At 40.3% G+C, this 25,815-nt stretch overlaps 2 protein-coding genes across 4 annotated transcripts in view; both read left to right on the top strand.

The window, feature by feature from the left end:
* Positions 1-1,512: 1,512 nt before the first annotated feature.
* mybpc3 (myosin binding protein C3) overlaps positions 1,513-25,815 on the top strand; it is a 36,512-nt gene continuing 12,209 nt past the window's right edge. The window contains exons 1-13 of one of the 3 annotated variants that reach the window (XM_078085135.1): positions 14,349-14,506; positions 17,537-17,806; positions 19,213-19,332; positions 19,780-19,857; positions 19,951-20,099; positions 20,838-20,955; positions 21,040-21,088; positions 21,777-21,815; positions 23,459-23,515; positions 24,613-24,776; positions 24,870-25,002; positions 25,343-25,467; positions 25,556-25,661. In XM_078085135.1, the coding sequence (XP_077941261.1) occupies positions 14,482-14,506; positions 17,537-17,806; positions 19,213-19,332; positions 19,780-19,857; positions 19,951-20,099; positions 20,838-20,955; positions 21,040-21,088; positions 21,777-21,815; positions 23,459-23,515; positions 24,613-24,776; positions 24,870-25,002; positions 25,343-25,467; positions 25,556-25,661 (1,433 nt within the window). In that variant the 5' untranslated portion in view covers positions 14,349-14,481. Of the gene's footprint in view, positions 1,786-14,348; positions 14,507-17,536; positions 17,807-19,212; positions 19,333-19,779; positions 19,858-19,950; positions 20,100-20,837; positions 20,956-21,039; positions 21,089-21,776; positions 21,816-23,458; positions 23,516-24,612; positions 24,777-24,869; positions 25,003-25,342; positions 25,468-25,555; positions 25,662-25,815 lie in introns of those variants that run through there. The other 2 variants (XM_078085137.1, XM_078085136.1) reach the window with 2 other exon arrangements.
* spi1b (Spi-1 proto-oncogene b) lies at positions 5,241-13,277 on the top strand. The gene is made up of 5 exons (XM_040198306.2): positions 5,241-7,131; positions 7,579-7,669; positions 8,712-8,908; positions 10,467-10,617; positions 12,561-13,277. The coding sequence occupies exons 1-5, from the start codon at positions 7,090-7,092 to the stop codon at positions 12,869-12,871; spliced, it is 792 nt and encodes a 263-aa protein (XP_040054240.1). The 5' UTR covers positions 5,241-7,089; the 3' UTR covers positions 12,872-13,277.

Below are 25,815 nucleotides of genomic sequence, written 5' to 3'. Positions count from 1 at the left end.
TAAACACCCCAAAAAGGTAGTTTTTGCATGTGAACTGTGTGTTTGTGTGCTTCCATGTGCCTTGTGATTCACCCTTGTCTAATAATACCCACAGCCTTGTCTGATTGTTGAATCTTGTGGAGTCCAGAGAAAATGAGGAATCAGGAATAAGAAGTGAGAGGGCTGGATGTCCCCTTGCAGGCATGTCAAGCGACCGTTCCATGTGATTGTGAAACACAGCACGGCCACTGAAACCTCTAAACCTCTGGTGACGATCAGACAGGAAGCACGGGCCCATTCTGTGGACGGTCCATCCGCACAACTCAGACATCCGACCATCATTTCTCCTGTTTTTACACATATTATAACAATCAGCCGTCACACTCAATGCATTTTATTAACAGCCCACTCGCGGATCCAACTTCGGCCTAATGCAAGACGCTTGCTGCATTGCTTCCCCGACTCGCTGAGGATGTCGTGCTTATTGACACAAACGTGCAGTGAAAAAAAGCATTGCGTGTAAAAGCGTGTTCTTGCAATGGCTCACACTGTAATGAGGTCTGCAGAGGTGCCATCATGTGACACGTATCGCATTCTTTTTTGCACCGGAATCCAGCAGTTTTCATTTGTTAGCTGGTCAATTTAATTTTCTTATTCATCAAGCCGTGTAACGCAGTCACATAAGATAAACAAACAAAGAGCATAAATTTGATTGTTTTAAGGATTCCCTATTTGTTTACACAATCACGAGTCATCAGTACATACTTCTAAACCAACATAATTATAATGTATGTCATTGACGAACACATTTTGTCAGATTTAAGATATTTCATATGGAGTGTTTCTCCTACCATTGTGTTATGCAATGTTATGTCTGAGCAAACACTCTTAAAAACAATGAGTTTGCCTTATTCATTCAGCAAGATCCCACAAAAATAAATGAGCGGATCTGAGTACCTTTTTTTATCTTCGTGGGGTGCCACAGCTGCTGTGAATGCACGCCTCGGTTCACAATTCTGTACTAACAAGGTGAAATATGTTATGTTCTAGCACTCTTTTTTAAATATAGTTAATACAAAGCGCAGCCAAACTTCACTTTAAACATGTTTGCATGCAATCTGTACCACTTTGAGCTGTACAAATATTGTATGCACCCATCCTTGCAAGTTGTTGCAAAGAGCATGAGACATCATGATCTACAACTAAAATAAAAATTCTCTAAAATAGATTGTACATAATTATGCCATGAAATGAACATAGTCTAATGCATTAGACTATAATGCATTAGACTATGATTATCATCATAAAATGTGTAGGACTGTGTGTTGGTTGTAAATGATCATAAACTAGTATGAATATTATTCGGTTCAAATTATAATTACGCATAAAAAACATCAGTTTCATTGTGTCACTGACACACTTTGGGAATTAATATACGACAAATTAAAAAAGTAATGGTTTAGGTCGAGTACCTTAGTCTATAAGAAATCAAGAAGTGAACAAATGTAGTGAACTCATCAGCGTGAGGAGTTCACACTCGATTCACCGCCTGAAAAACTTGGTTTGTAGGAAATGTTTGTCACCTTCTTGTTTTAATAAGGAAGAAGAAGAAGGAGAAGAAGAAGAAGCTCACGGTACCAACCTAAATTGGTAGAATTAAGGAAGTTTTTAGTTCCCCTGTTAATTCAGAGATATATAGAAAGCCGGCATTTTTCTACCACCTTTGGCAATTTGCTTCCAGTAGTTCGACAACTCGCCTGTGGACCCTTTTACAGCTCATCCCTGCATGCTGTTCAGATGACAACGGTAAGACGGCTGTACAGTGAGATTGTGGGCGTCTCCTGACTTTCCTTAAACAAGCACACAGAAATGAGATGGTGTTTTTTTTGTGTATTATAGAAATACAGTGTTGACTTTTTGTGTTGATGGATCTGGTAAAGAGTTACAGTGTTACAGTGTTACTTACTTATTTCCAGAAATGCCAATGCTCGTTTGCTTTTGTTTTTAATATTAATTTGCTTTACTTTGTTAATGTTTATTAATCTATATGCATAGATAGATATGTACTGCATATATATAGATATATATATATAGATAGATAGAGTTTCGGCTGATATCATTTTGGTCCTTGAATCTTATATCTTTTAGGTTGACTCGACAATTAGGAAATTGAGTTTTTCACGTTGTTTTCTATGTGCACGGCTGAGACATTGTGTCTACTTAAAATGCAAAGACAACAGGACATGTTTGTTTATTATCCTTTGGTTGGTTATTGGTGGCTGTACACACTGCAGAGAATAAGTTATTATCTGTTTCTATGCATTTAGTACGAAGAATAGTAGAGCCTACGTGTCTTTCTTTTTTCTTTTTTGGGGGGTGAAACCAGTCTTTTTAACTGAATTACTCAACTAGCTCAGAAGAAATGAGCGTGAGCGAAAGCGATTACGAAATCCTCATCCTCGTGCCGCAGGAGTTACAGAGTGTGGACATCAACCTGCAGTCATTCTGGTCAAACTGATGTTCTGCAGAGAAGGAGCGCAACACATCCTGTTGCGACGTAGCCTGTATCCTGTTTTCCACAGTCGGTGGTCATGCACGTCATTCCCCTCTGCGAGGCTGTGCTGGCACAATCTCATGACCCTGCGCTGTGAATCTCATGATACTGAATCGAGGGGCGCGTCTGAGAAAAACTCTGAATGTCAGCAGAAAAATATGTATAACAGCACAATAAATTGGAGGTGTTAAGAAATGATTTTGACTTTGTACCAAAGTAAATGAGTTACTAAAGTTATTTTAAGTTTTGAGTGAGCTTCAGCAGTACAAGCATATAGTACATAATATAAGTAGGCTCTCAAAATAAGTGCACACAAAGATGCTGATAAGAACATTGACACCTCCACACGTCAGGCCCGCAAACCCGAGAGGCCACAGAGCGTGACTGTGAATAAGGAGGTGACAATGTAACTTTTCTGCGTGCTGTGTGGGCTTTGGCCATCAAAAACAGCATCTTGTGACTGCTTCCACACAGAAAACTGGTGAATGTTAATTCTAAACCAGAAAGCAGCACGCGGTCAGGGATTCAGTCGAGAACACGCAACATATGTAACTTCACACAGTGTCAAATATTATACATGTTGACATGTTGTTTATGAGAGTGGTCCATCCATAACTGCTGGTGGACACAACAACAGAGACACCTGCCCAGCGTGAGGCAATCCATTGTCTTTGCCCATTAAAGGTTTATGTCTTTTGTATGGTTATCTTATCTTAGCAAAAATAGGATATATAAATAGGGGAAACAGCCTGCCCCTGTTTAAAGATCCCAAATAGAGTTTACATAATTTGCGCCAGGCCAAGAAATCAACTCACAGATAAATTCATTAAATAAGTTAGACAACATGCTATTTTTGAATAATTTAACCATTTTACAAACGATGACCGAAGTTATTTTTACAGGTGATGGTCAACAAATTGTGTTAATGTTTGTTTCTACTCTTAGTGCTAAACTAAGCTAATTAAATGTTTGATATAGCTTCATATTTATTGCAGGGAAATGAAAAGAGCATCGAAGTCCTGAAATATGTGTATTTCCAAAAATGTCAAACTACTCATTTGAGGATCAATAACACAATGACCTAAACATAACATGTCATGTCTGTCAGCTGTTTGCCAGTGTAGCCGCACACACAATAGAGATGACACAAACTTAATTTCACAAAGCAAACGTTACTTTGTCCAACACTGTATAATGAGTCAACATGGTGCGCTGTCCCCCGTTGCCATGGTTTAAGGAGTTTGAACACCTAAATGTGTTACTTCAGCAATGCGTATCACTGTGTGATTGTATTTGGTGTTCTTGGTCTTTGTAAATGTTGAATAACCCAATACAGCGGCCACTGAGTTTGTGTGGGCAATATAGTCAAAGACATCACAGTTATAGTAAAACCCTGCGCACGGGTACAACCAGATGTAATCTGTCAAGGTTTACATGCAGTGTGCAGAGATCAGTTATAAACTTGACCAAACACGCTTAACACTCTTTTTTAGAAATAAAAAACAGGACTGTGACTGTTTTTTTAACTCTCAAGGAAATTATTTGGATGCAATAAATATACAAATGTTATTTGCCTTCTTCTGTTTCCTAAAGTTTCTGATATGTTTTCCACGTAACGTAACACTCTTTCCTACAGAGGAATGATCCTGACCATATGACACGTAAATGGATTTAAAGGCGGCTTTCAGGGAACTGAATCTGAAAGAGAAGTTCCCAGTTCCTCATTTCATAATTTGTCATGGCATGTACCTTGTCTTTCAGGTCACGATAAAGACCGACAGCCAATAGTCAGATCTGTGTATCAAAACAAACTTCTGCACTCAAAGCAACATGAATTCCTCTGAACAAGTAACAGCTGAGGTAACTCACTCACCGGATGAATTCGCATTGCTCTTTAAATTAAAGGGTTTTACATCAAATATGAGGTAGAACTATACTGTGACTTTTTTAACTTTAACCTTATATTTCTTTGCCATTACTGCTATAGATTTTTAGTCATTTTCTTGCATTAAATGAATAAAAAGTCACCTTAAAAATAATTATTCTTTGGCTTTACTGAAAATAGTTGCGATGGAAACAGTGTTTGGACGGCTGCAGCTCACTCTGTGTATTAATACTGGCGGAAAACATTAGTGTAGGCAATTTGTCATCAGTTTTGTTCAGCCAGCTGTGATTAAAATGGGGCCTGTCAAGGTTGCCCACAGTCAGTGTGGTTTTAACAGCTCCCCAAAAAGAGATTCTGGCGATTATGGTCCTCTATCAGTCAACAAGGAAAGTACAACTGAAAAGAAGACAGAAATAGCTAAAGCAACTATTTTACAGTTTAGTCGAACAGCCTGTGACATTGACTGGCACGAGAAGATGAATGTTGCACATAGATCTGCACGCAGTACAACAATTGTGAATGTTGTGTCCAACACAATCTTTTGGACTTTTGATTTGGATTAATCTACCTGACTATGTTACATTAAGTACAAAAGTATAATTTGAAAGATGACATATTTTAATATGTCGTTTAAATGCTCAAGGGAAATAAACACCCTGGTTGGAAGATAAACACAACCCCAGTATTTTAATCTCACAGAAAGTAATATTTTCAGTGCATTGGCTTATCACAACGCATCAGTCTTCCTCTTAAACTGGCAGCACTAACAATACAATAGTACAGATTTGTGCTTCACTGTTACTGTTGTCTCTGCATCAGGGAAATACGCAGTATCTTTAGTTTTTACAATTTTCAAAACCAGCATTTCATTAGTTTTTGTTGTGAGGTTTAATAGAGATTTAACCAAAGGATAAAAGACGTGGCAAAACATTATATTTTGATCACTGGTCAATTTTAGAAATTTTGTGCAATTTTTATTTGACAGCATTTCTTTTTACATACTTGAAAATTGATATTTAATGCTATGCATATTGATCTTTTTATTTGTATTCTTAATTCATGGGCTGTTGACAGGATTCTTAGGTTTAGACAGATACACAGAGATTGTATTCAAAGAGATAGACATTTGACTACAATGTGTCAACAAATGGAAAAAATAAATATTTACCGTGACTTAATCCAATGTCCAAAATCCTTTTCTGGAAATGTATTCTAAATAGCACATATCTAATGAAGAATTACGTTCCATTTGCATTTAAGAAAATCTTTAATACTAAAATGAATGGAATCAACCTAGAAAGGTTGATATCTATCATTTCATTCTTATTTGTACGCCACCTAAACATGATGTAATGTATAACAAGGCCTTGCTGAACCAACACACAGACTTATGGGGTTTCTTGATAGCAGAAGGAGAGTTGTTGCAGTATCTCTTCTGTCATAATGACAATCTCTATTTTCCTTCAGTGTGGTTGCAACACAGATACTGTACCTTCATCTTATCTTACAGTTGTGTGTGTATGTGTGTGTGTGTGTGTGTGTGTGTGTGTGTGTGTGTGTGTGTGTGTGTGTGTTTGTGTGTCAACATTCTCCCTCAACACACTCAAAAAACAAGTTTTAATCATTTCTCTATTGTGTAAACCTTTAGTCTGTTTCAGATCTTCAGCCAGAACCCGGACGTGTGACTGTTTAAGTGACACTTAAAACTAAACATAATGTCCATTGTCCAAGTAAAGGCTGTCTCGGTTTTGCCTTCAAATTGTCGTATATGTTTTAAATATAATTTTCTAGAATAATCTTGATGCGTGATGGTGGTTTTATTGGCAGTAAGTTAGTAAGTTGAAAGCATCATTGAATCAGACACATATTCATTGTATGCTTAAACATATATGTTCATTAAATCTCATCTGGATTGATTCCATGTAAAATACACTGTAGCTTATTATGAATTTTGTTCACAATTCTCTTTATCAATGTACTGTATTTTGTCAAAAACTTCTTCCTCCAATCATGATAATGATGATATTACATATTATTATATTATCTGCAAAAATATGAATAAACATAAATAAACTAAAATTCCTTTTTGTGTGTAGAACTATATTACAGTGTGCTATAAATCTTTATTAGAAGTAAATATGCTTCTTGTAAACAAACATTTTTTTGGCACATACCGACTGACTGAAACAAATGAAACAAAGTCCAGCCAAATTAAAACTTTGAGAGGATCACTAGCAGAAGAGATTGACAGTGGGGAAAACACTTGATGATGATTGGCTGCTAAGGGAGGGGACAGCATGTAGACCCTGATAAATGCGGAGTTTCATGGTCTCCCCAGACAAATCATCAATGGCCAGGAACCTTTGACAGACACACACTGTTGCTCCCACCCACACAGATTTTGCAGAAGTCGAAAGTTCCTTTTTCAATTTACAGTCAAACAGCGGGCCTTGTTTATTTCATCTTATTTGACAGAGCTGAAGGCCTGTGAGCGTAGCTCAGGTTAGAAGTGTATGCTGTACAGTAGGAAAGAAGGCAGAGACATTTTTTGGTTTTCGTTGACTGAGAGGAAATTTTGAAACATTGTGCAATGGTGCGGCAAAAGTTTTGAAAGATTGTGAGAGCATTTTAAAAAAAGCATCTGAGCCGGTCCGTTGGAGAAGAGGTCTCCATGTTGCATCCATACAGAATGGAGAGCTACCTCATCCCACCTGTGAGTATGATTTATATTTTATCATTATCTTAACTCTGAGGACACTCTAAAGCCTTGAGTAGTTTTTTTTTAATGCAGTATTTAACAGAAACATTTAACATTTGATAGTTAAGAGGATGGACATTTCAAATAAAATGACTCAGTGTGAGTCTACTTTTATTTGAATACAGCACACAAACTGTGAGTCTTTTTATGCTTTGGCTCACATGAAAATGAAACTCCAAACCTCTTGTGAGTTTCAGAAGAGTACCGGCAAGAAAAAATCATGTTGATAACGCAGCTATTACAAATGCTTTACTTGACTCACAAATTAAAACATAACATCAGCATGTTATAAAAGACAAATTGTGAATTACTATGGAATGTGCGTTTGCTCCTCTAACATCCTGTTAAAGATTTTATTTTCATGAGTTGTTGTTAATGAAAATGTTTTACTTGCTCTCACAGCATTCAGAAGAAATGTACGATCCTGAGATCTACAGACATCAAATTGCAGAATACTACAATCCGTATGTCCTAGATCCAGATATCCAGGCAGGTGAGTTTTACTCCAACGTGTCATTTTTCACGACAAACACAGTTTCAATTGAAACCACCACATTTTCTATCAAATTACTGTGAGTGATGTTTAAATTAAAATCATGTGAAAATGCAAATGAGTGCTGATGATAGTGGGGGAAGCAGAAAAAGACATGAATCTTGGTAAATTTTAAAATATAATACTGTAATTTTAGTCTGCTAACCTTCAAATGAATCACCATAACTTGACGTGGTAACACTGTCCTTTGTACATAAAACGCCTGCAGTGTGCAGCTGGAGCGCACCACATTAGGGTCTATGGAACACAGGAAACAGATGCCATTTCTTTTGGCCGCTACAACTCACAGACATAGAACAAACTTTCGCCCCATGGGGTTTTGTTGATACACGAAAGGTGCTTTACTTTCTATTGTAAATCAACAGTTTTGCATTTTGCAGCAAAACAATATAAATTGGGGGGAAAACATTTCCTAGCCGTTTAGGGAAAAACGCCCTCACTGAGAAAGCGCCAGTTGTCATTGTGATAACAATATCTCATATCTATATCTAAATTACTTATGAAATACTAATAAGCCCTCTACACATACAACAGAGTGATGTGAATGTGTTGTCTGGCTTTATTATCTTCCTGATTTGTTACTTATGTCTTGTTTGATTAATGAATCCATTCTGAAAAACTGTGGCGACAAACAGGAAAGGGCTTCTTGCTGCATTATTGTCTATTATTCTCCTCATTTCTTTTGGTTTAACTCAAGCACGATGAGTAAGTCTAGATGCTTTTGACTTGGTGTTTTCAGATATTTAAAGACACAGATTGAGTGTTACAGACATTGTTTGGCTTCGTCCATGATTCATCTCAAACCGTTTGAACGTGTACTCACGCATATCTTTTAAAGGCGTGTTTAACGCCTTTAAAGGGAAGCTAAAGTTAACCGATGTGGTGATTTCTGTCCTGTTTTGGATTCAACACAACGATTTTGTTCAAAACAAAACAAAACTTATCGCTGTGGCCATTGTGCTGTTTCTCTGCCTGTGTTCAGATCACTGGGATTACCACGCTCACCCTCACGTTCACCCCGTAGAGTTTGAGAACCTCCAAGAGACAAACTTCACGGAGCTGCAGAGCGTGCAAACTCTGCACGCGCCCAGCCTGTTACGACAGGACGCCATACGGTACGAGGCAGAACACCTGCTGGATCCAAATCTTGGGGCTCATTCTCACGTGTTACAGCAGCCGGTAGGTCCTTCATTCATCCATGAAACAGGCGACTGTTGATTGCTCGGAAATGTCAAACGGAGGCTTCATGACCTTCGTGCACACATCTAACTCTCCAAATACCCTTTATCTCTCAAATCAGAGAGAACATTTTTATGGAGCCGGAGGCCGTTTAGGGTCTTGTGACCAAAATCAGGAAGTGAATCTTTGAGTTGCCAGGAAGATTTAAGTTTTTTGGGGTTTTCTGTTTTTTTATTTATATTTAAAAATAAGAATTTTGTCTAATAGAGTCCGAACGCTTGGTTAAGTTCACCCGGTGTCACAACTACTGACTCCTCCCCGCCAGTCGTGAACCAGTGAACCGGAACAGAGACCCTTAAGTTGCGGTACATCAAGTCAACATTTTCCATTAGTAAACCTCTTGTGCAGACAGCAGGATGTTAAAAATATTATTTATATATTTAAGAAAATGATGAAGTGCTTTGTATTTCTTTAAAATAAGGAAAACAAGAGAAGGAATCTAAAATAAATGTTAAACTTTATTTTTTACCAATGTCACAGGTTTATTCCATCTGTTTGATCAGTAATTATATTAAATTATATTCAAAACGGCCACAAAGCTGGCATGGATTTGAATATTTCTCACTGTGTGTCGTAGCTCAGTGACGTAGAGGAACAAGCAGTTACTGTACTAACTAATTCTAAGTAGGGCAAAATCTAACAAAAAGATGAAAAACACAGATTTTTACATGAATTTGAAACATTAGCAAAAAAACAAAAAGAACACGTGAAGCAATGTAATCCCTCTGAATGGCCCAAATGTAGTTTGAAATAATGATAATAAAATGCCATCTAACACACTTAAAGTGTCACATTTGGTTGTTTGAGAGGCGTTTGGGAGACTCTGAATACAGATATTTATTTGTAAATGTATGTTGGGTTAAAAGGTGTAAATGTCCTTTCTGGTGGATTTAGTATTAAGTTAATTTACTTAAGTAGAAATATCAAAACCGCACGCAAACTATTCCGTTGCAAGTAAAGTTGGTTCTGCATTCAAAACAAGACGTTCTTACTTCCATCTCAGCGAATGCGATCACTTGGCCTTCCGCTTCAAGCTGTGACGCTCTAGCTGGCCTGTTGTCTGCAAACAGCAGCGAGACAACTCGGACTGCAGAAACCTTGGTGGAAGCCGACACCCACTCGACACATGTGTGACTTTGTGACTACGGACAGAGCTGTCACTTTGAAAGTGTGAGGGTACAGAAATAACCGAGTGCAAGTACCTCGCTTTGAGTAAATCTACCATCCAAATGTGAGATCTCAACTTATGACAATATTTATTCCTTCAGTTGTGCGGTGCGATACATTTCTGAACATGTCATGCTGTATCCCACAAAATTATACCTGTTTGTTTACTTTTTTGGCCTGATTGTGCAACCGAAGAACTACGGATTACGTGATGTGAAAAAACTGTATTTCTTGGAGGCAACATGCATGAAATTTGATCATAATCAATGGATTAACCATCACAGATGGGCCGATTGCCTAAGACTAATCGCCTTTGCTTCCTGGGTTGCAGGTGGCGTTCTTCCCCCGGGCGCTGTACCCACCGCACGTGTCCCAGCGCAGCTCTGATGACGAGGAGCACGGAGCACGGAGTCCCCCGCTAGAGGTGTCTGATGAGGAGTGTCAGAGGGATCGAGTCTCTTATATGACACCAGGAGAGCTGGGTAAGGATAAAGATCTACAGCGTGTGCAGCTCTTTACTGAGCAGACAACGCGGACGCTTGAAGATGTAAGAGCCGCGGTGGCCATGTGAGGGTTCTCAATCGTCCAGGTCACGATATATATCTGGAAGTGCCGAGTCACTTGACATGCTTTCAGTCAGGATTGTCAAGCGTACGGCGCCCGTGAGACCAAACGGGTCCAATCCAGCTGACATTGCAAGTGTAGAAATTGTGGATGCAGTGTTATGTATCGCATGTGCTTACACTGACAAGCAATGTTCATGCAGGATCCCTGGTGGAAAATGTAAAAAAAAAACGTTGGATAAAGTGAATGCAGAATGTGGGAGTTTGGACCAGTTTGTCTATTTCTTTCAGTACAAACGAGAGGGCAGAAGATACATGTGCTGTGGTCAGGTTCAGGTCACTAGTCTGTCTTTAGTGATCGCTAAAAGATTAGTGAAACACCTCAGGTTGTTCACTGATGTTTCGTAAATGGATTGTTTATTAGTTGTTAACATTTTAAGAACATACTTGTTTAAACCTCTTTAAGGAGAGGTTGACAATGTTGTTTTTTATAGGTTCTTTTAAATGGTTTCGGGACATAAATGAGTTCTTTCGTCTCAAGGATCTAAATCAGTCGAGGGCCATGTCAGCTTTGTATTCTGCTTTAAGATGCACTTTTGGGATGAGCTCCTGGTTGCACAACTGCTTTTACTCTGCTGATTAAGCATTTTTGACGGAAGTGGATTCACAAAAAGAAACTGGATTTTTTTTGATGATCTTGGTGGACTGGGTTTTTTTAGTGGATTGTGTAAATATTCCTTTTAGGCCTTTTGGGGATTTTACAGTGATCTTTTGGTGTAAACCAACACAATAAACACGGATAATCCGTTATCCGATGATAATGACAAACATTCGGATGAGTTCATCAACAAGAGCAGTAAACCACCGGTTTATATTTAACGTGTTTAACTTGTGTAGTCGACCTGAGAGTAATCATCTATGCATGTCCGTGGGCACAGCTGCTGTGTTCAATATTTCTGGTTGACATGAACACATGAACACGAAGCAGGCGTTCACAGAGCATCCAGTGTGCAGTCCACTCGGTCTGACAAAGAATACTGAAGGTAGAAAGTTTGCTTTACTATACTTTCTGGAGGCACTTGATGACTGATAATTGCCAATATTTAGGGTGAACAATTTACGTTTGTCACAAATCATGGTCGCTGTCTCCCGCTTAGTGACACGCTCGCTCTCCACTTCCTCTTTCGGCCAGTTGAGGACCAGCTGACAGTCACGTCTGGTAGTGTCTGCACTGCCTGCAGCCCAGTGGTTTTGGGAAAGTTAGCCTGGTTTTTATTCAAGTATCTTTGTTTGCACTTTGGTGATAGTATGTCATCAGTGTTATTGGTACTTATTTTGACTCTCCCACGTGATGTCCAATCAAAATCTTGTAATCACAGTACTTGTACATTCGGCCGGTGCAATTAGAAATAAAGGTCAAACAGATCAGTACTGGTCCATGCATTTGTCAAGTGATTTAAAAAATAGAATACATTACCAGAGGTTTAATCTAACATCTTACCTATTTCAAACACTGTTTAATATGTCACCAAGTAGGTTATTAACGCAGCTCCATATGGAAATATGGAAAACACTGAAATAGTGACTCATAGAGGATTACACTTGAGTCGAATTGTAGTCATTATTGTGCCATAAAGTTTCTTTGTATTAGATATTAGGAAACAGTACCTAGAAACACAAGAATACAATTCTTAGGACAGATGTGGCTGACTGGTGAAAAACTGTTAAAACATACAAGTGACGCTATCAGGGTGCCACGGCTAAAGAAGAGGGCTTTCATTTATTTTAACTTCATGCATTATCATTATCATTTCTGCAGTAAATACCCGTTGGTGACGTTGCGACCCTGATGTTTCCAACAGGCAATAAAAAGAAGATCCGATTGTATCAGTTCCTGTTGGACCTTTTAAGGAACGGCGACATGAAAGACAGTATCTGGTGGGTGGACAGCGACAAGGGGACATTCCAGTTTTCCTCCAAGCACAAGGAGGCTCTCGCACATCGCTGGGGAATCCAGAAGGGAAACCGCAAAAAAATGACCTATCAGAAGATGGCTCGTGCCTTACGCAACTATGGCAAGACTGGAGAGGTGAAAAAAATAAAGAAGAAGCTGACGTACCAGTTCAGTGATGAGGTGCTGGGGAAGAATCATCACGAGAGAAAATACATGTAGGCAGGAAAGGTTTACGCATGTAAAGACGCTTAGATGCTTAATCAAACTTAATGCTCTGGAAATTGTGTTTTAGGAATGGCACGTTTACCGCTGTACAGTGTGAACAATACTTGATAGTGTGTAGAGTCACGGGGCAAAGAGGGGGACGGTGAAATGTCCCTGTAGGCGCGGGCCTTCTTTCTGGTGTGTTTGACTGTTTGTGTGTTGGCTTCGGTTCTCTTGTGGGTAGCGCCGTGTGTTCTACTCCGTGTATATATAATTGCGAACTCATATTTAAAACAACATGATGCAAATAAGTCGTGAATGACACGGACTAACCTTAATGTCAATAAGGACGATTGTAAGACCGTTACTGTGGTGTACTTACATGAAATACGTTTTGTAAAAAATAAATTCTTCAAAAACATCTGTGTGTGTTGTTTTAAGTGATAACATCGGCCGTCGGAGGTGAAACATGAAACGCTTATCAGCGTCACCCGACACCTCACTTTGAACAGAGAAATAGGAACTTAACTATACTCATTCACCACATTTCAAAACCATACACCCAGATACAATTCAGCTCAATATGAATAACAGAAAAACTCAAAAAACATCAGAGATTAACGTTGAACACGATACAAAAAGACTGAAATACTAAGGGGTGATTTGATAACATGTAATGCACACAATGTTTTACTTGAACATAAAAATACTACAGCAGCTGGTGTCCCAAAGGCCAACAGCCCCCCTCAATGGTCAAGTTATTATTGAGAAGTAACAGGGGAGAAGATGAGAAGAGAATTCCTACAATAAAAAGACAACACAATACAATTCAATGTAATGTAATATAACAAGTGGAGGATAATCAGACGTGTTACAACAGCATCAGATGGGTTCTGTGTGTTTTAGGGATCTAAGTCAGAAAATACAAACCCATCAACAGCAGAAAAGGTTACTACAAGGACTCCACGAGGAAGCAACTTAAGCAACAGATGAATGAATGCAGCGGCGATCATCTGTGTGCTCCACTCAAACCTGACCTCAAACGTGACGACTGGAAACACGACTGGGCAGTTCGGTCTAAAAAGAACCTGGTGTCTGCAACTGTGAGGATATTCCTTAAAGGGATTCACAGTTACATACAAATCCACAGATCTGGTGCTCTCAACCATCCTTTTAGATTGACAAGGTGAGGCACAGATGTGAAGATGTGAGGGAGGGGGGGGGACTTTTCTGTGGATTCAAAGCTCTAAATTTAACCGCTGACATACATCCCTTCCCCTCCCTCTCGACCCCTATCACTCAGCCGAGGTGTTGGAGGAAAGGATGGTGGAAATATAGCTCGAGGTCAGACGTGAGCGGGGGGATGCGGTGGGGGTCTGCTTTGTGGTTGCGATGGCATTGTGAGTGCGGGGCAGGAGAGGCGGGGGTTGTTGTTCCTTTGGAAACTGTGTTTGGCCTTGGAGAAAAACACACGGTAGGAGAGGTGGGGTGGTTCATGAAAGGAGAAGGGAGGAGGGGGGGGGGGGGGGGACACAGCACCCCTATTAAAAGGCACAGGGTCGAGATAGACGGCAAACTGTTTAGGAACAGTGAGTCCCACTGTGGAGGAGGAAAGACCGTTCAGGATGCCAGAGCCCGTGAAAAAAGCAGGTAAACGTGCTCCTTCAGCTACTTCGGAACGTTTTCATTTCATAATGTTTCCTCAGACATGTGAGAAAAAAAAATGTTAGCTTAATTCTGTTCTCAGACCAGTCTAAGAAAGGTTAACAAGAAATATGTTGCAACTGAATGTCTAGTTTTATGTTTTACTTCCTCTGTGCAACATTCTCCTGGAACACAAACTTCTTCTGAGAAAACCAACAATGTGATATTACAATAGACGTGAGAAAATATCCTGCTGCGTTGTGCCACGCTGCTCTTAAGCAACTCTGAACCACGAGCAAACTCGAGATCGCTCGAGATCTGCACATTGTTTTCATCATAAACAAAATTGAATGTTCTTGAAATCTGTATTTGTGCCAATTAAACATATTCGGAACCTTTGCCAAAATAGTATATCACTTGAATTACATTTATATGTAATTCAATTCATATTTAAAAAAGCCTTTATTTTATGATAACATTCTTGACTCCTTACAGGGACATTTACATATCAGTAGTAGATAACAGATCAAATAATACATTTGTGCAACTTTAAAACATATAGATACTCTATAGCAACTACTATAACTATGACGCATATCGAGAAAAAGATGAAATAGGGTGTTTGGTAAAATGTCTTTCAGAAGGTAGTGAATGTAAGAACAATAGAGACGGCGAGGTCAAGTACTGGCAGCACTTCTAACCAACAACTGGCTTAATAAAGTAGCTTAGTTCAATTGCTAAAGAGGCCAGCGGCTAAAATCCCAACATACTACGTGCAATTATCCATGCTTAGTGTTCGCCGGTGGCGGTTAGTTGCTCTAAGTCCCTTTCGGATGTGTTAGAAACTCAGTGACACGTTGCAGGATCCAGGTGGAAACATTGTGTAACGTGAAATCAACACTGTCAGATTTAATGCAGCTCACCGTGTTCACAAAATGCGCCAGTGATCCAAAAATGTCCAACAAGATTCCAGCGTGACAAATGAGTTTCCAGGGTGGGTTTTAGTGCGTTGTTTGTGGAGTGACGACACACCACATATCACATGACACATTGCTGCCCAAAGGGCCAAAGAGCTAAGACTTTTAGTGCCGTGGATTTGTTCAGGGAAATAACAGTTTATTATTAGGATTATTATCAATCATTATCGACACCCTGCAACAACCACAAGGCGTTTCAATGTGTTGAACTCAGAGCTCGGACACATCTCAATAAAAATAGTTTTCCCTGTCAAATCTAAAATTAAAAACAGTTCAGTATGTTTGAAGATAGCCACGTATTAAAAGACAATGTGAGCCTGTGAAAGGGGTTACTCGTAATGATGAACCCAGAGATGATTGTCACCTGAATCTGTAGCTCGCCTCGTGCTGGAGATCCAACCTCATCGTTTAGCTGTCTGACACGCAGCTGTTTTCAGCTCAAAAGAGCCAGCGTACGTTACCTACTCAGCAGCAAACCACGGTGAACATCTAGTAGCTACAGACAGACATTTACCTCAAGAGAACAAAGAAGGAAGTAAAAGAGAATATTAATGTTGGACCTAAATAGGGAGCCACTCAGTGTAATCAGTGACCACCAGCAGCACCAGTGCAACTAACTAAAGCAATGCACTGGTAAAAAGATAAAAGAATTCCCAACATTTTGACGACCTTTTACTGTGAATGTCATAAGAGCGCGTGAAAGGTAGAGCGGCGCCACGAGTGATTGACGGCGCGGCGAGAGATGGCAGCCTGCAGACAGGCGGAGGGCCCACCAGCCACTCTGTGCCCCCACAGTCACTGAAATAGAGTCCAGTTAATCCCCCGGCTGTGATACCTGTGCCCCGGCTGCAGCCACAGTCTGCCAGCCTCATTTATTAGTCCGGTACATGTGTACCCTAAATATAAACACATAAGGTCGTCTTGCAACACATGTTTTTTTATGTTGTGCACATTGAACTGTTTGCGACTCTGGATGTGAATTAAGCCGAGATACATTGCATGAGTCCAAACACCCTGCGTTACTGTAGACACATGTCAGGGGTGCCAGTCACTATTTATAGGTTTTTTAAAGTTGAAGTGTTGCTATGCATGTTTTCAAACTTTTCAAAAAATAAAATGACCTCTCAGCAGAGCAGGAAAGGCAACAGTCGAGTGAATAGAGCTGTACTTTCTGTAGATGCTGTAGTTACTTTGTGGATTATTACTTTACATACAAAACATATCATCGGTATATCAAAGTACAATAATCATATATATAATAAAATGAGTACATTTCATTTTTATACATCTAGATGCCACTTTTGTACTTTGTGATGTAAAACGGTTGTTAAATGAATGTTGCTTTATTCTTTAGATTGTTTTATTTTGTTGAAAGATGAGAATGCATGACACACTGACGAAGGGCTCCAGAGGTCACATTGCAAACACATGGACATTCTACAAGGACGCCGCTACTCAGTTGGCATTCAAAGGAACACCTTTACATTTTCCAGCAGCCTGATTTATTGGTGTTGATGTTGAATAACCTTTAAATGTCCTTTTAAATGTCTATGTTGTACAATAATCCACTTTTCCTTGCTCAATATTTGCTCTTTTATGACTCCCCCAAACTCACTATTCTGTTGCTGCTTGAAGATACTGTGTGTTGATTAGGAAAGGGACACTTTATTGGTTTTCAGCTAGCCCCACCCAGTGTGCTGCAGACAGTACAACACCGTTTCAGCACAATATGCTGCCACGCTCAGACCCCCCCCTCCTTCCTCCCTCCCTCCTTCTCTGTCTTCTCTCTCTTTTGCTGCCATTTGTTACAGTATTGTTTGTTTGTTTTACGGATGTCATGTTTGTTTGTCGCTTGAAGCTCCTAAAATGATAACTTCCTTGTAGTAAAAAACATTATACACTATAGTTCAACCACTGTTGCCTTTTGTCGAAACAACAATTATAGTATGAGTTTTTATTTTTTCTCCTCAAACAATTGGATTGCACCCTTAAAGCAGATATGTTAAAAGTCACTATTCATCATTTCGCTATTCATTTTGAACCCACATTCCCTCTTCAGTTTCAGCGTTTGCCAAGAAACCAAAAGCTCAGGAAGCAGAGGAGGGGTCCTCCGTGGTCTTTGAGGCAGAGACTGTGAAGCCTGATGCTAAAGTCAAATGGCAATGCAACTCAAAGGACATTGACAGTGGGGACAAATATTCGATCACCGCAGAAGGAAACAAGCACTCCCTCGCTTTAAAAGCTATTACCAAGGAGGATGCCAATGTCTATGCAGTGATTGCCGGGGGGTCAAAGGTCAAGTTTGACCTGAAAGTTGTATCAAAGCCAGGTGGGAGACTTTGATGCTGTGGCTGTGTGTTTGAGGTCACTGCTTCCTCACATGCAGGTGCAACAGAGCACAATGCATAAGAACACTGAACACTTGATGCACTGCATGAACTTAATGTCCCTGCACATGACCTCACATTATGCACACTCAGAAAGCTGTTCAGCAACGAGCCTCTGAAACGTCTTTGCATGGTCCATCTTTAAGAAGTATTTGTACGAGTTTGACTCTTATTAGCGTTGTAGCAGAATGTCGGATAAGGACATTGATTCCACTCACGAGATTTTGCTGTTGGAAGAATAGTTTGAGTGTTTAAAAGTGGGGTTCCATGAGGTATTGCACACAGTGTATTACCAACAGAAGATGACAGTCGACACGCCCGGTCTTTTTCAGGAGCAGACTACAGTACAACCAGAACACGTAAAGCGGTTATTTTAGGTTGGAATTTATTGTAATTCCCCAAAATTTGTTTCACTGCCTCTGTCCTCAGCAGGACAAGGATTTGCTCCTGTGTTTGTACGACTGTGTGCTTCTCCAAACAGTCCAGACCACAGTACACTAAATGTAATACACAGAATTTGGATGAACCCCATTTTACAACCCCATTGTAAAAGACCTAAATTATTTAGTTAGGCTCCTTCCTTCACAACAGCGCTTCTCAAGTTGACCAGTTCAACCCTCCATCTCAAAGTGCAAAACAAGACATGACTTGTTTAATGCACTTTATAAATGACAAACTATCCAGCTGAGGGTCTGCGTACTTCCTTTCTCTGGCTCCATCACAATCATTCTGTCCAGCACTCTATTGCATCCACAGAGCACTGTCCTGCATGCTGCCACGACTGTGTGTCAAACGTCAACGTTTGTTCCATTAGTCTGTCATTGTGACCCGCTGAGGTCGTTCTGTTCGGATTTGATAAGGTGGAAACAAATCTTGCAGAATGGCGGCAGACCAGTGGGCCTGTGTGCTACGGGAGACGTCCCACAGCTGTCTGCAGCCCACATCATAGCCACCCCTACTGCGTCTGCACGCAGTCCGTGACCCCCAGCACATTATTTCCTCATGAGTAACCGCCACTTGACTGGTGCCTGGATAGGCATGAGAGGCAGCTGATAATGCATGGAAACATGTTCAGCTATTCAGAGATGATTTGACTTAAGAAATATTTGGGTGATGATTTTCGACCAGATTTTCATTCGTCATCAAAGAGTTTAAAGGTATCAAATGGATTCTACATGCATTTAACTGATTATTAGTCCACAAAATATTAAAGTTAAAAAAGATTACATTTTCTGTGGGATGAGAAAAGTGTGGGCTTGGTCATCGGTCTACCTGTATGCAGGTATGCAACGTGGGGATCCAGCATTTTTTTACTTACCTTCTTGTCATCTCTATGGCAACACAAAAGCTCCGGTTGAGGCCCCTGCTGATGCAGCTGGGGAGACTGTTGTTGAACCGGAACATGCTCCCGCTCCGCCTGCTGAGGACCAGAGCGCTGCTCCGGCACACGATGCTCCTCCAGCTGAGGGTGAGTAACGCCACCCTCCCCTTTGCTTAGTCACCGATGATCAACATACTGCTTCTAGCTTCTACTTCTACTGGAAATGTCAAACGTGACGAACGCCTCGCAGTATGTTTGATGTGACACATGCATTTACATTACAGAACATGTTGACTTTGGCATCGGGCCGAGGTATTGAGCTCAGCTGCCGTCAGATTTATGTCTCATATTGTGACACATTTGCTTACAGTGGCACATATTGGTTTTCTTCCTGACAGTCTCTCGTGGACGTGCGTGAGCCTTAGAACCCTCGGGTGTTGAATGAAATAATTCAAACGTTCAAAAGGAATGAAAGTAATGCAGTTTAAATGGAACACATTTGTTTATTTCGATTTAAGACTGTTTGATTTTTGATCCTTCAACTTCATATTGCGGCTTTCTGCTCGGACCTTGTTGTTGTTGTTGTTTGTTCAGAGGGACAGCCTCCGGACACCAGACAGGACCTGACTGGACTCTTCACAGAGAAACCCCAGAGTGGGGAGGTCACTGTAGGTGAGTGACTTCAAATAGAGAAATATAGAGAAAACAATATGAGGGTATTGTTATGCATAGAGTTAACATGCTGTAAAATAATCTTTTGTGCAGGTGAAAACATTACATTTGTGGCTAAAGTGAATGCTGAGTCGTTGCTGAAGAAACCCACCGTTAAATGGTTCAAAGGGAAGTGGATGGATCTCGCCAGCAAGTCTGGGAAACACCTGCAGCTCAAGGAGACCTACGACCGCAGCAGCAAGGTACGGTGGACTCTGTTCAACAAGAACAGAGACATCGTATTTTGAGAACTTAAGGTGTTACGAGGCGGCACAATGGTCTGGTGGTTAGCACTGTCGCCTCACAGCAAGAAGCTCCGGGTACTCTGCCTTCCTCCAAAGACATGCTCTGGGGATCAGGTTGATTGGGGACTCTAAATTGCCCGTAGGTATGTGAATGGTTGTGTGTCTCTGTGTAACCCTGCGATTGCCTAGCGACCAATCCAGGGCGTCTTTTGCCTGAAGTTGGCTGGGATTGACTCCAGCCCCCCTGTGACACCTGTGTGCAGGATAAGCGGTGTGAAGATGGATGGATAACGCAAGTGGCATTTTTTTAATTTGCTTAATGAGGACAAGTCTAGTCTGACAAGTCTATCCTCACTGGAATTAGTAAAAAAAAACTGCAATATGTTATGTCTTTCTTTTAGGCAACATGCATGTTTTGCATGTGTTTCCCTTCTCGCCTACAGTTTTGCAAGCTCTTGCCTCAGTCCCCCATCCAACACGATGAACTGCAGGCCCCCTTAGATGTGTTTGATCGACACATTTTGAATCTTAAAACAAGACGCCAAAACAATATTTACAAGGAAATTTAGCTGGGAAAATCAACGGCAATATTCTAAATATGAAACAAAATACGCACACGGTTTTCAATCAAAGATATTGGCTCCTCGCTGCTGTGTGTGAACCTTCTCTCCTCTCTCCTCATGCGTGTGGTTGCAGGTCTATACGTTTGAGATGCAGATCATTGCGGCCAAGGCAAACTTTGCTGGAGCTTACAGATGTGAGGTTGCATCCAGGGATAAGTTTGACAGCTGCAATTTTGACTTGGCTGTACATGGTGAGTTGGCTTTTTGTTTGTTGAACTCATTAGTTTTCTTTCTAATATAATTTCAGGTACTAAAAGTATTCTCTCGTATTTTAGAGGCATGTGCTGCTGAAGGCTTTGACATAAGAGCAGCTTTTAGGCGCACGTAAGTTTTTCAAATCTTAAAAAATAATGTTTGATGAAATTGTTTATTTGCTGATTGGTTAGTTCATCTTTTTCTACGATAGTTTCACGTTTTGGCCTCTGATCCAAGGACAAGTAATAGTGTCATACAGCTTCTCTCTTGACTCCATGCAGGTCTTAAGCAAGACATTTGACCTTAGGCACAGATAAACTTACAAACAAAACCTTTCAACCCATCACTTTATATTTGATCATGTGCTGGCTCATGCACTCAATGAGATACCTTAACATAGGTGCTATTCTACATAATATTTATCTAAAAACTAAAAACAGCCAGCTTATATTGAGGCATTCTACACTTTCTAAGGTTCAAATTGTTTTCTTATGATAAAAAGCTTCAGAATACAAACTCCGAAGAGGAATCTATGGCTATTCATGAAGATTAAAAATGATTCCTCATTCTGCTCCAGTGCTCAATTAATATCTGCTGATCTCAAATGGATTTAATATGAAGTTTGCTTTCCAATGAGATTGTGATCATGTGACAAAAAACAAACAAATTAGCGTAAAGTAAGACACAACAACATGATACATGTTATATTATTCACTACTGTAAAAAATTAAAACAATTGCCAAACTCCTGGTCAGCGACCCTTGGTGGAATACCATGTTTTGTATAACAAGTAACTGTGGAAATACTAACCTATTAGGAACGAAGGCGGTAAGAAGAGGAGTGGACAACAATCAAGGTAGTAAAGCGGTTTGTTGCAACAATGGTGGCTCGTATTCAAACGCTTAGGATTCTGATTGTCGAAGCACGGAGAAACCTGAATGAGAGGCTCCATCTCTCTCATGTGGCCCGTTCCTTCTCTAAATCCAGTCAAACAGAACCAGTGTTGTGGATCATGCAGCCTGCAATCTGCTGAATTTTGACAGATGGACCACAAAACGAAGACCAGAGAAGGCTGAGAGGACTCAAATTAAAACTCTTTCACGTAGTCAATAACTACAGTAGCTGTTATTGTGTTGACCTTTGACTCGGGCCGATCTCGATTTGGTTGTTAAACCAAAGAGTACCGAGCACTGGTAGCAGCCATCAGCTCTCTCTGATCTCCTCCCGGGACCTCGATCAAAACAGCAGAGCCAGCTGCACAAACAGCTACCCGGCGCAGTGAGCTTTGACGGTGGTTTGATCGCAGTGAAAGAGCAGGATGTGCTAAGACACACGGGCTTTTCAGCAAATGAGCTCCTCCACGGGGGGTTTGCCACATAGAGGAAGTGCAGCTATCGTGTGTTGTAACTTCACCACATAAACTAGAGACTCAGCGTCTAATCCTGCTGTTGGATCAGAGACACGAGACAAGCACACAGTCACATCTATGCCCTTGTCTTTATCTTTCATCCCGGTGATTAGAGCGCAGCACTTCCCACGGAGGTCGCTGTTTTCTTTAACCTTGAGTGTTTTGTAACGTTCTCGCGTGGACGGCTGCTCATGGCTTAAGGGAATAATTGGTCATTTTGGGAACGTTTTCTTTCTGAGAGTTAGAGGAGAAAACTTGTGATCTCAGTCGAATGTGTGTTAAGATTGAAGCTTGAGCCAGGCGGTGATACATTTAATCTGGCACGACTGGAGGTGAGGGTGAAAATCTAGCCCGGCTCGCCAGATAAGCCGCGGTAAGATAACGGCACGTAACCACAGCATCCCCCTTCTACCCCCCCCCCCTCTTTCCTGTCAAGCTCTTCACTGCAAAACTCCCCAATAAGGTTGATTTACAAATAAGATAAGCAATTCATAAGTATTATTTATGAATTGGACAGTATGCTATTTATCTGAAACATGATGAGGGTGTAATAGTCTTACAGAAGGGAGGTTATTGCTTTATGCAGAAAGGGTTTATGTTAAAAGCCCTTTGGTGGCTCGGTTGTTGTAACAGCACGTAAACGCAACATAAAAATCCCAGCTGGCTTTTTCACCCTCTTCCAGTCTTTTTGTGAATCTAGACTCTAAGCTCTGGTTCTACAGTTAACACACAAACAGAAGAACGTAATAAATACCTAGTGCATTTCCCAAAGTGCCTGATGCTGTTCCTTTAAACATGGCAACTCTTGTCTCTCCAGCAAAACATCTGCCTGTATGTGCACTTGTTATATCCATCGATGCACTGATTGTTCTTTCCGTCTACGGAAAGAACAATCCAAGTTGTCCTTTTTAATCCAAGCCTAATTCTATTATTTGAATATTTGCATTGTACAGCATAATTCCAAACCACTTAAAAATAATTGAGCATGAGTTCACAGGATACTATTGTATGAAAGTATATAAATGTGGATTTGTTTCATACTGTGCTGTTATTTAACACTTTGCTGCTGTTGCCGGATATTTCTTCGGTAGTAACGATGGGAAAGAAGACTCTGGGGAGCTGGACTTCAGTACCTTATTAAAAAAGAGGTAAGAAATTACAACATGTTTAGACTTTCAGAATAAGGTAATGTGCTTAGCTTTTCATAATCTTTTTCTGTCTTATTCCTTCTGGATCGTCTTGCTTCTTTAGAGGGTAAGCTACTTCTGCACTTGCACTAAAGATTGGAATTGTAATCTAATGCCTGAAGATAAGTCAGGGTGACTTGATGTCTCCATTTTCTCAGGAAATGACCTTAAAAGGGAGGTTTTGCTGTTTGCAAAAGCTTCCCTGATTAAGTGAAATTATCTGCCAGTGAAAACACAATTAAATACTTATTCATCAATAAAAGTCCCAACTTTTTACCATATGAATATCTATCTTCACCCTATCTTATTTATTTGCTTACTTGTCTTTGCTAATATTGCATTTTTCTTCTTTTCCTTTCATAATCATACAACGAAAACTAACAGAGCAACACTTTGTACCAATTAGGCATGATGCTGATGATGGTGTTCTCTTAGAATACGTGCACTGGTATTCTCACTCTGCGCAGTCTTCACTCAGAAACACAAGAAACCTGCTCAACACGTAAACATTTTTAAAATATTTGTTGTCCTTTGGCCACAAACAATTGGACACTACATCAACCCGAAACACAGAATCACATAGTTGTTATTTATTCTTGCATGCAGTTTCACAACTTATACAACTAACATGTAAAGTATTTAGTTATTATTTGTAAAATGCATGTTTCTAATACTCGTATTTGTGTTGACATGCTGCGTGTTAACGTGTCTGGTTTGTTTTGCATATTTGAATCTTGGGTTCTTCCTTTGAATGAGCAGCAGTTTTTTTAAATCCTCAAATCGATAAGAAAGAAGTTATGGACAGCATTTTACTCACTTTGTCTATCAGGACAAAGGTCCTGATACAAGTCAAATACAGTCACATGAGAAACAAGGTATTTACCAAACGCCTACACACAGCTCTTCACAAAGGCTGTCAGGTGATTGGCTGAGCTTAAAATAAAAAGTTGCTGATGGCATCTAGTGGACAGGTGAGGTAAAGACACGCAAAGGAAAGTGAGGACAGAGCAGAGTGTGTTCCTGCCCTCATCAGCTCTTCTTTCACGTTGGTGAATTAGATCGGTCCATGTGAGCGCAGAGCCGGATATGGATGTTTGGAACATTCTCAGCCATGCTCCCTCTTCAGAATATGAGAAGATTGCCTTTCAGCACGGTATTACCGACTTGAGAGGCATGCTCAAGAGGCTGAAGAAGATGAAGAAGGAAGAGAAGAAAAGTGAAGGTTTGTGCAGCGGCCTTAAGGTCTAATTTCAACCCTGTTCAAAGTTCGGATCTTTTAACTTTGTAATGTATGTTTTCCTTCTTTAAAACTTAGCTTTCCTCAAAAAGTTGGATCCAGCTTACCAAGTGAAAAAGGGACATAAGATAAAATTAGCTATTGAGGTGGCAAATCCAGATGCTGAGGTGAAATGGCTGAAGAATGGACAAGAAATTCAGCCATCTGCCAGGTTAGAATTTCGCAAGGAGACGTAAACTATTAAACATCGAAACTCCTTTAAACATCATGAAGAATTGAAATTGTGGTAAATCATTGTTTTATGTAACGCTCTCTGTTTCTCCTTTGCTTCTGCTTCCATCAATGTATGGACGAACATCCTTAATTACATCCCCAGCAAGTAAGTCTCAACTGGCAACAAAAGAAAGTTTTAATATTTTAATCGATTCTACAAAACAAATGAATATGGGTAATTCCCCCGACATGTTTGCCATCTCATCAACTTTCTTGAAGTTATATCTCTGAAACTGAAAGTATTGCTAGTGTGTAAAGTCTTCCTGGTCTTTCTAAAGGTACATCTTTGAGAGCGTCGGCAACATGCGCTACCTCACCATCAACCACTGCTCGCTGGCAGATGATGCTGCATATTGCTGCGTGGTGGGGGAGGAGAAATGCACCACCGAGCTCTTTGTTAAAGGTATTCAAGGACATTTTACAATACAATGAATCCAGAAAATGTTAAGAGATGTGCAGTTAAAGCTCTCGTACTCTGCCGTTTCCTGCAGAGCCTCCCATTGAGATCGTGAAGAACCTGGAGGATCAGATGGTCATGAAGGGCGAGAGGGTGGAGTTAGAGTGCGAAGTCTCAGAGGAAGGAGCCAACGTTAAATGGTTAGATATTCTCCTTTACACACACAAATCCGGTTTCACATTTTCAAGCTATCCATCATGCATCCCAAAAGTAAATCTGTTGACTAACATGACGGACTAAGATATCAAATCTGTCTGCCAGGGTTGGATAAACAAATGATTAAGGTCTAATCAT

This window comes from Gasterosteus aculeatus, chromosome 12, assembly GCF_964276395.1.
Source record: "Gasterosteus aculeatus chromosome 12, fGasAcu3.hap1.1, whole genome shotgun sequence".
Classification (NCBI taxonomy): Eukaryota; Metazoa; Chordata; class Actinopteri; order Perciformes; family Gasterosteidae; genus Gasterosteus; species Gasterosteus aculeatus.
This window is presented reverse-complemented; position numbering and strand designations above follow the sequence as displayed.

What these genes read in the sequence shown, in the direction of transcription:
- spi1b (XM_040198306.2), top strand. Translation starts at nt 7,090, where the DNA reads ATGTTGCATCCATACAGAATGGAGAGCTACCTCATCCCACCT. An exon ending in AGAGCTACCTCATCCCACCT is followed by an intron (nt 7,132 to 7,578) that starts GTGAGTATGATT and finishes TTGCTCTCACAG; the next exon opens with CATTCAGAAGAAATGTACGA. An exon ending in AGATCCAGATATCCAGGCAG is followed by an intron (nt 7,670 to 8,711) that starts GTGAGTTTTACT and finishes GCCTGTGTTCAG; the next exon opens with ATCACTGGGATTACCACGCT.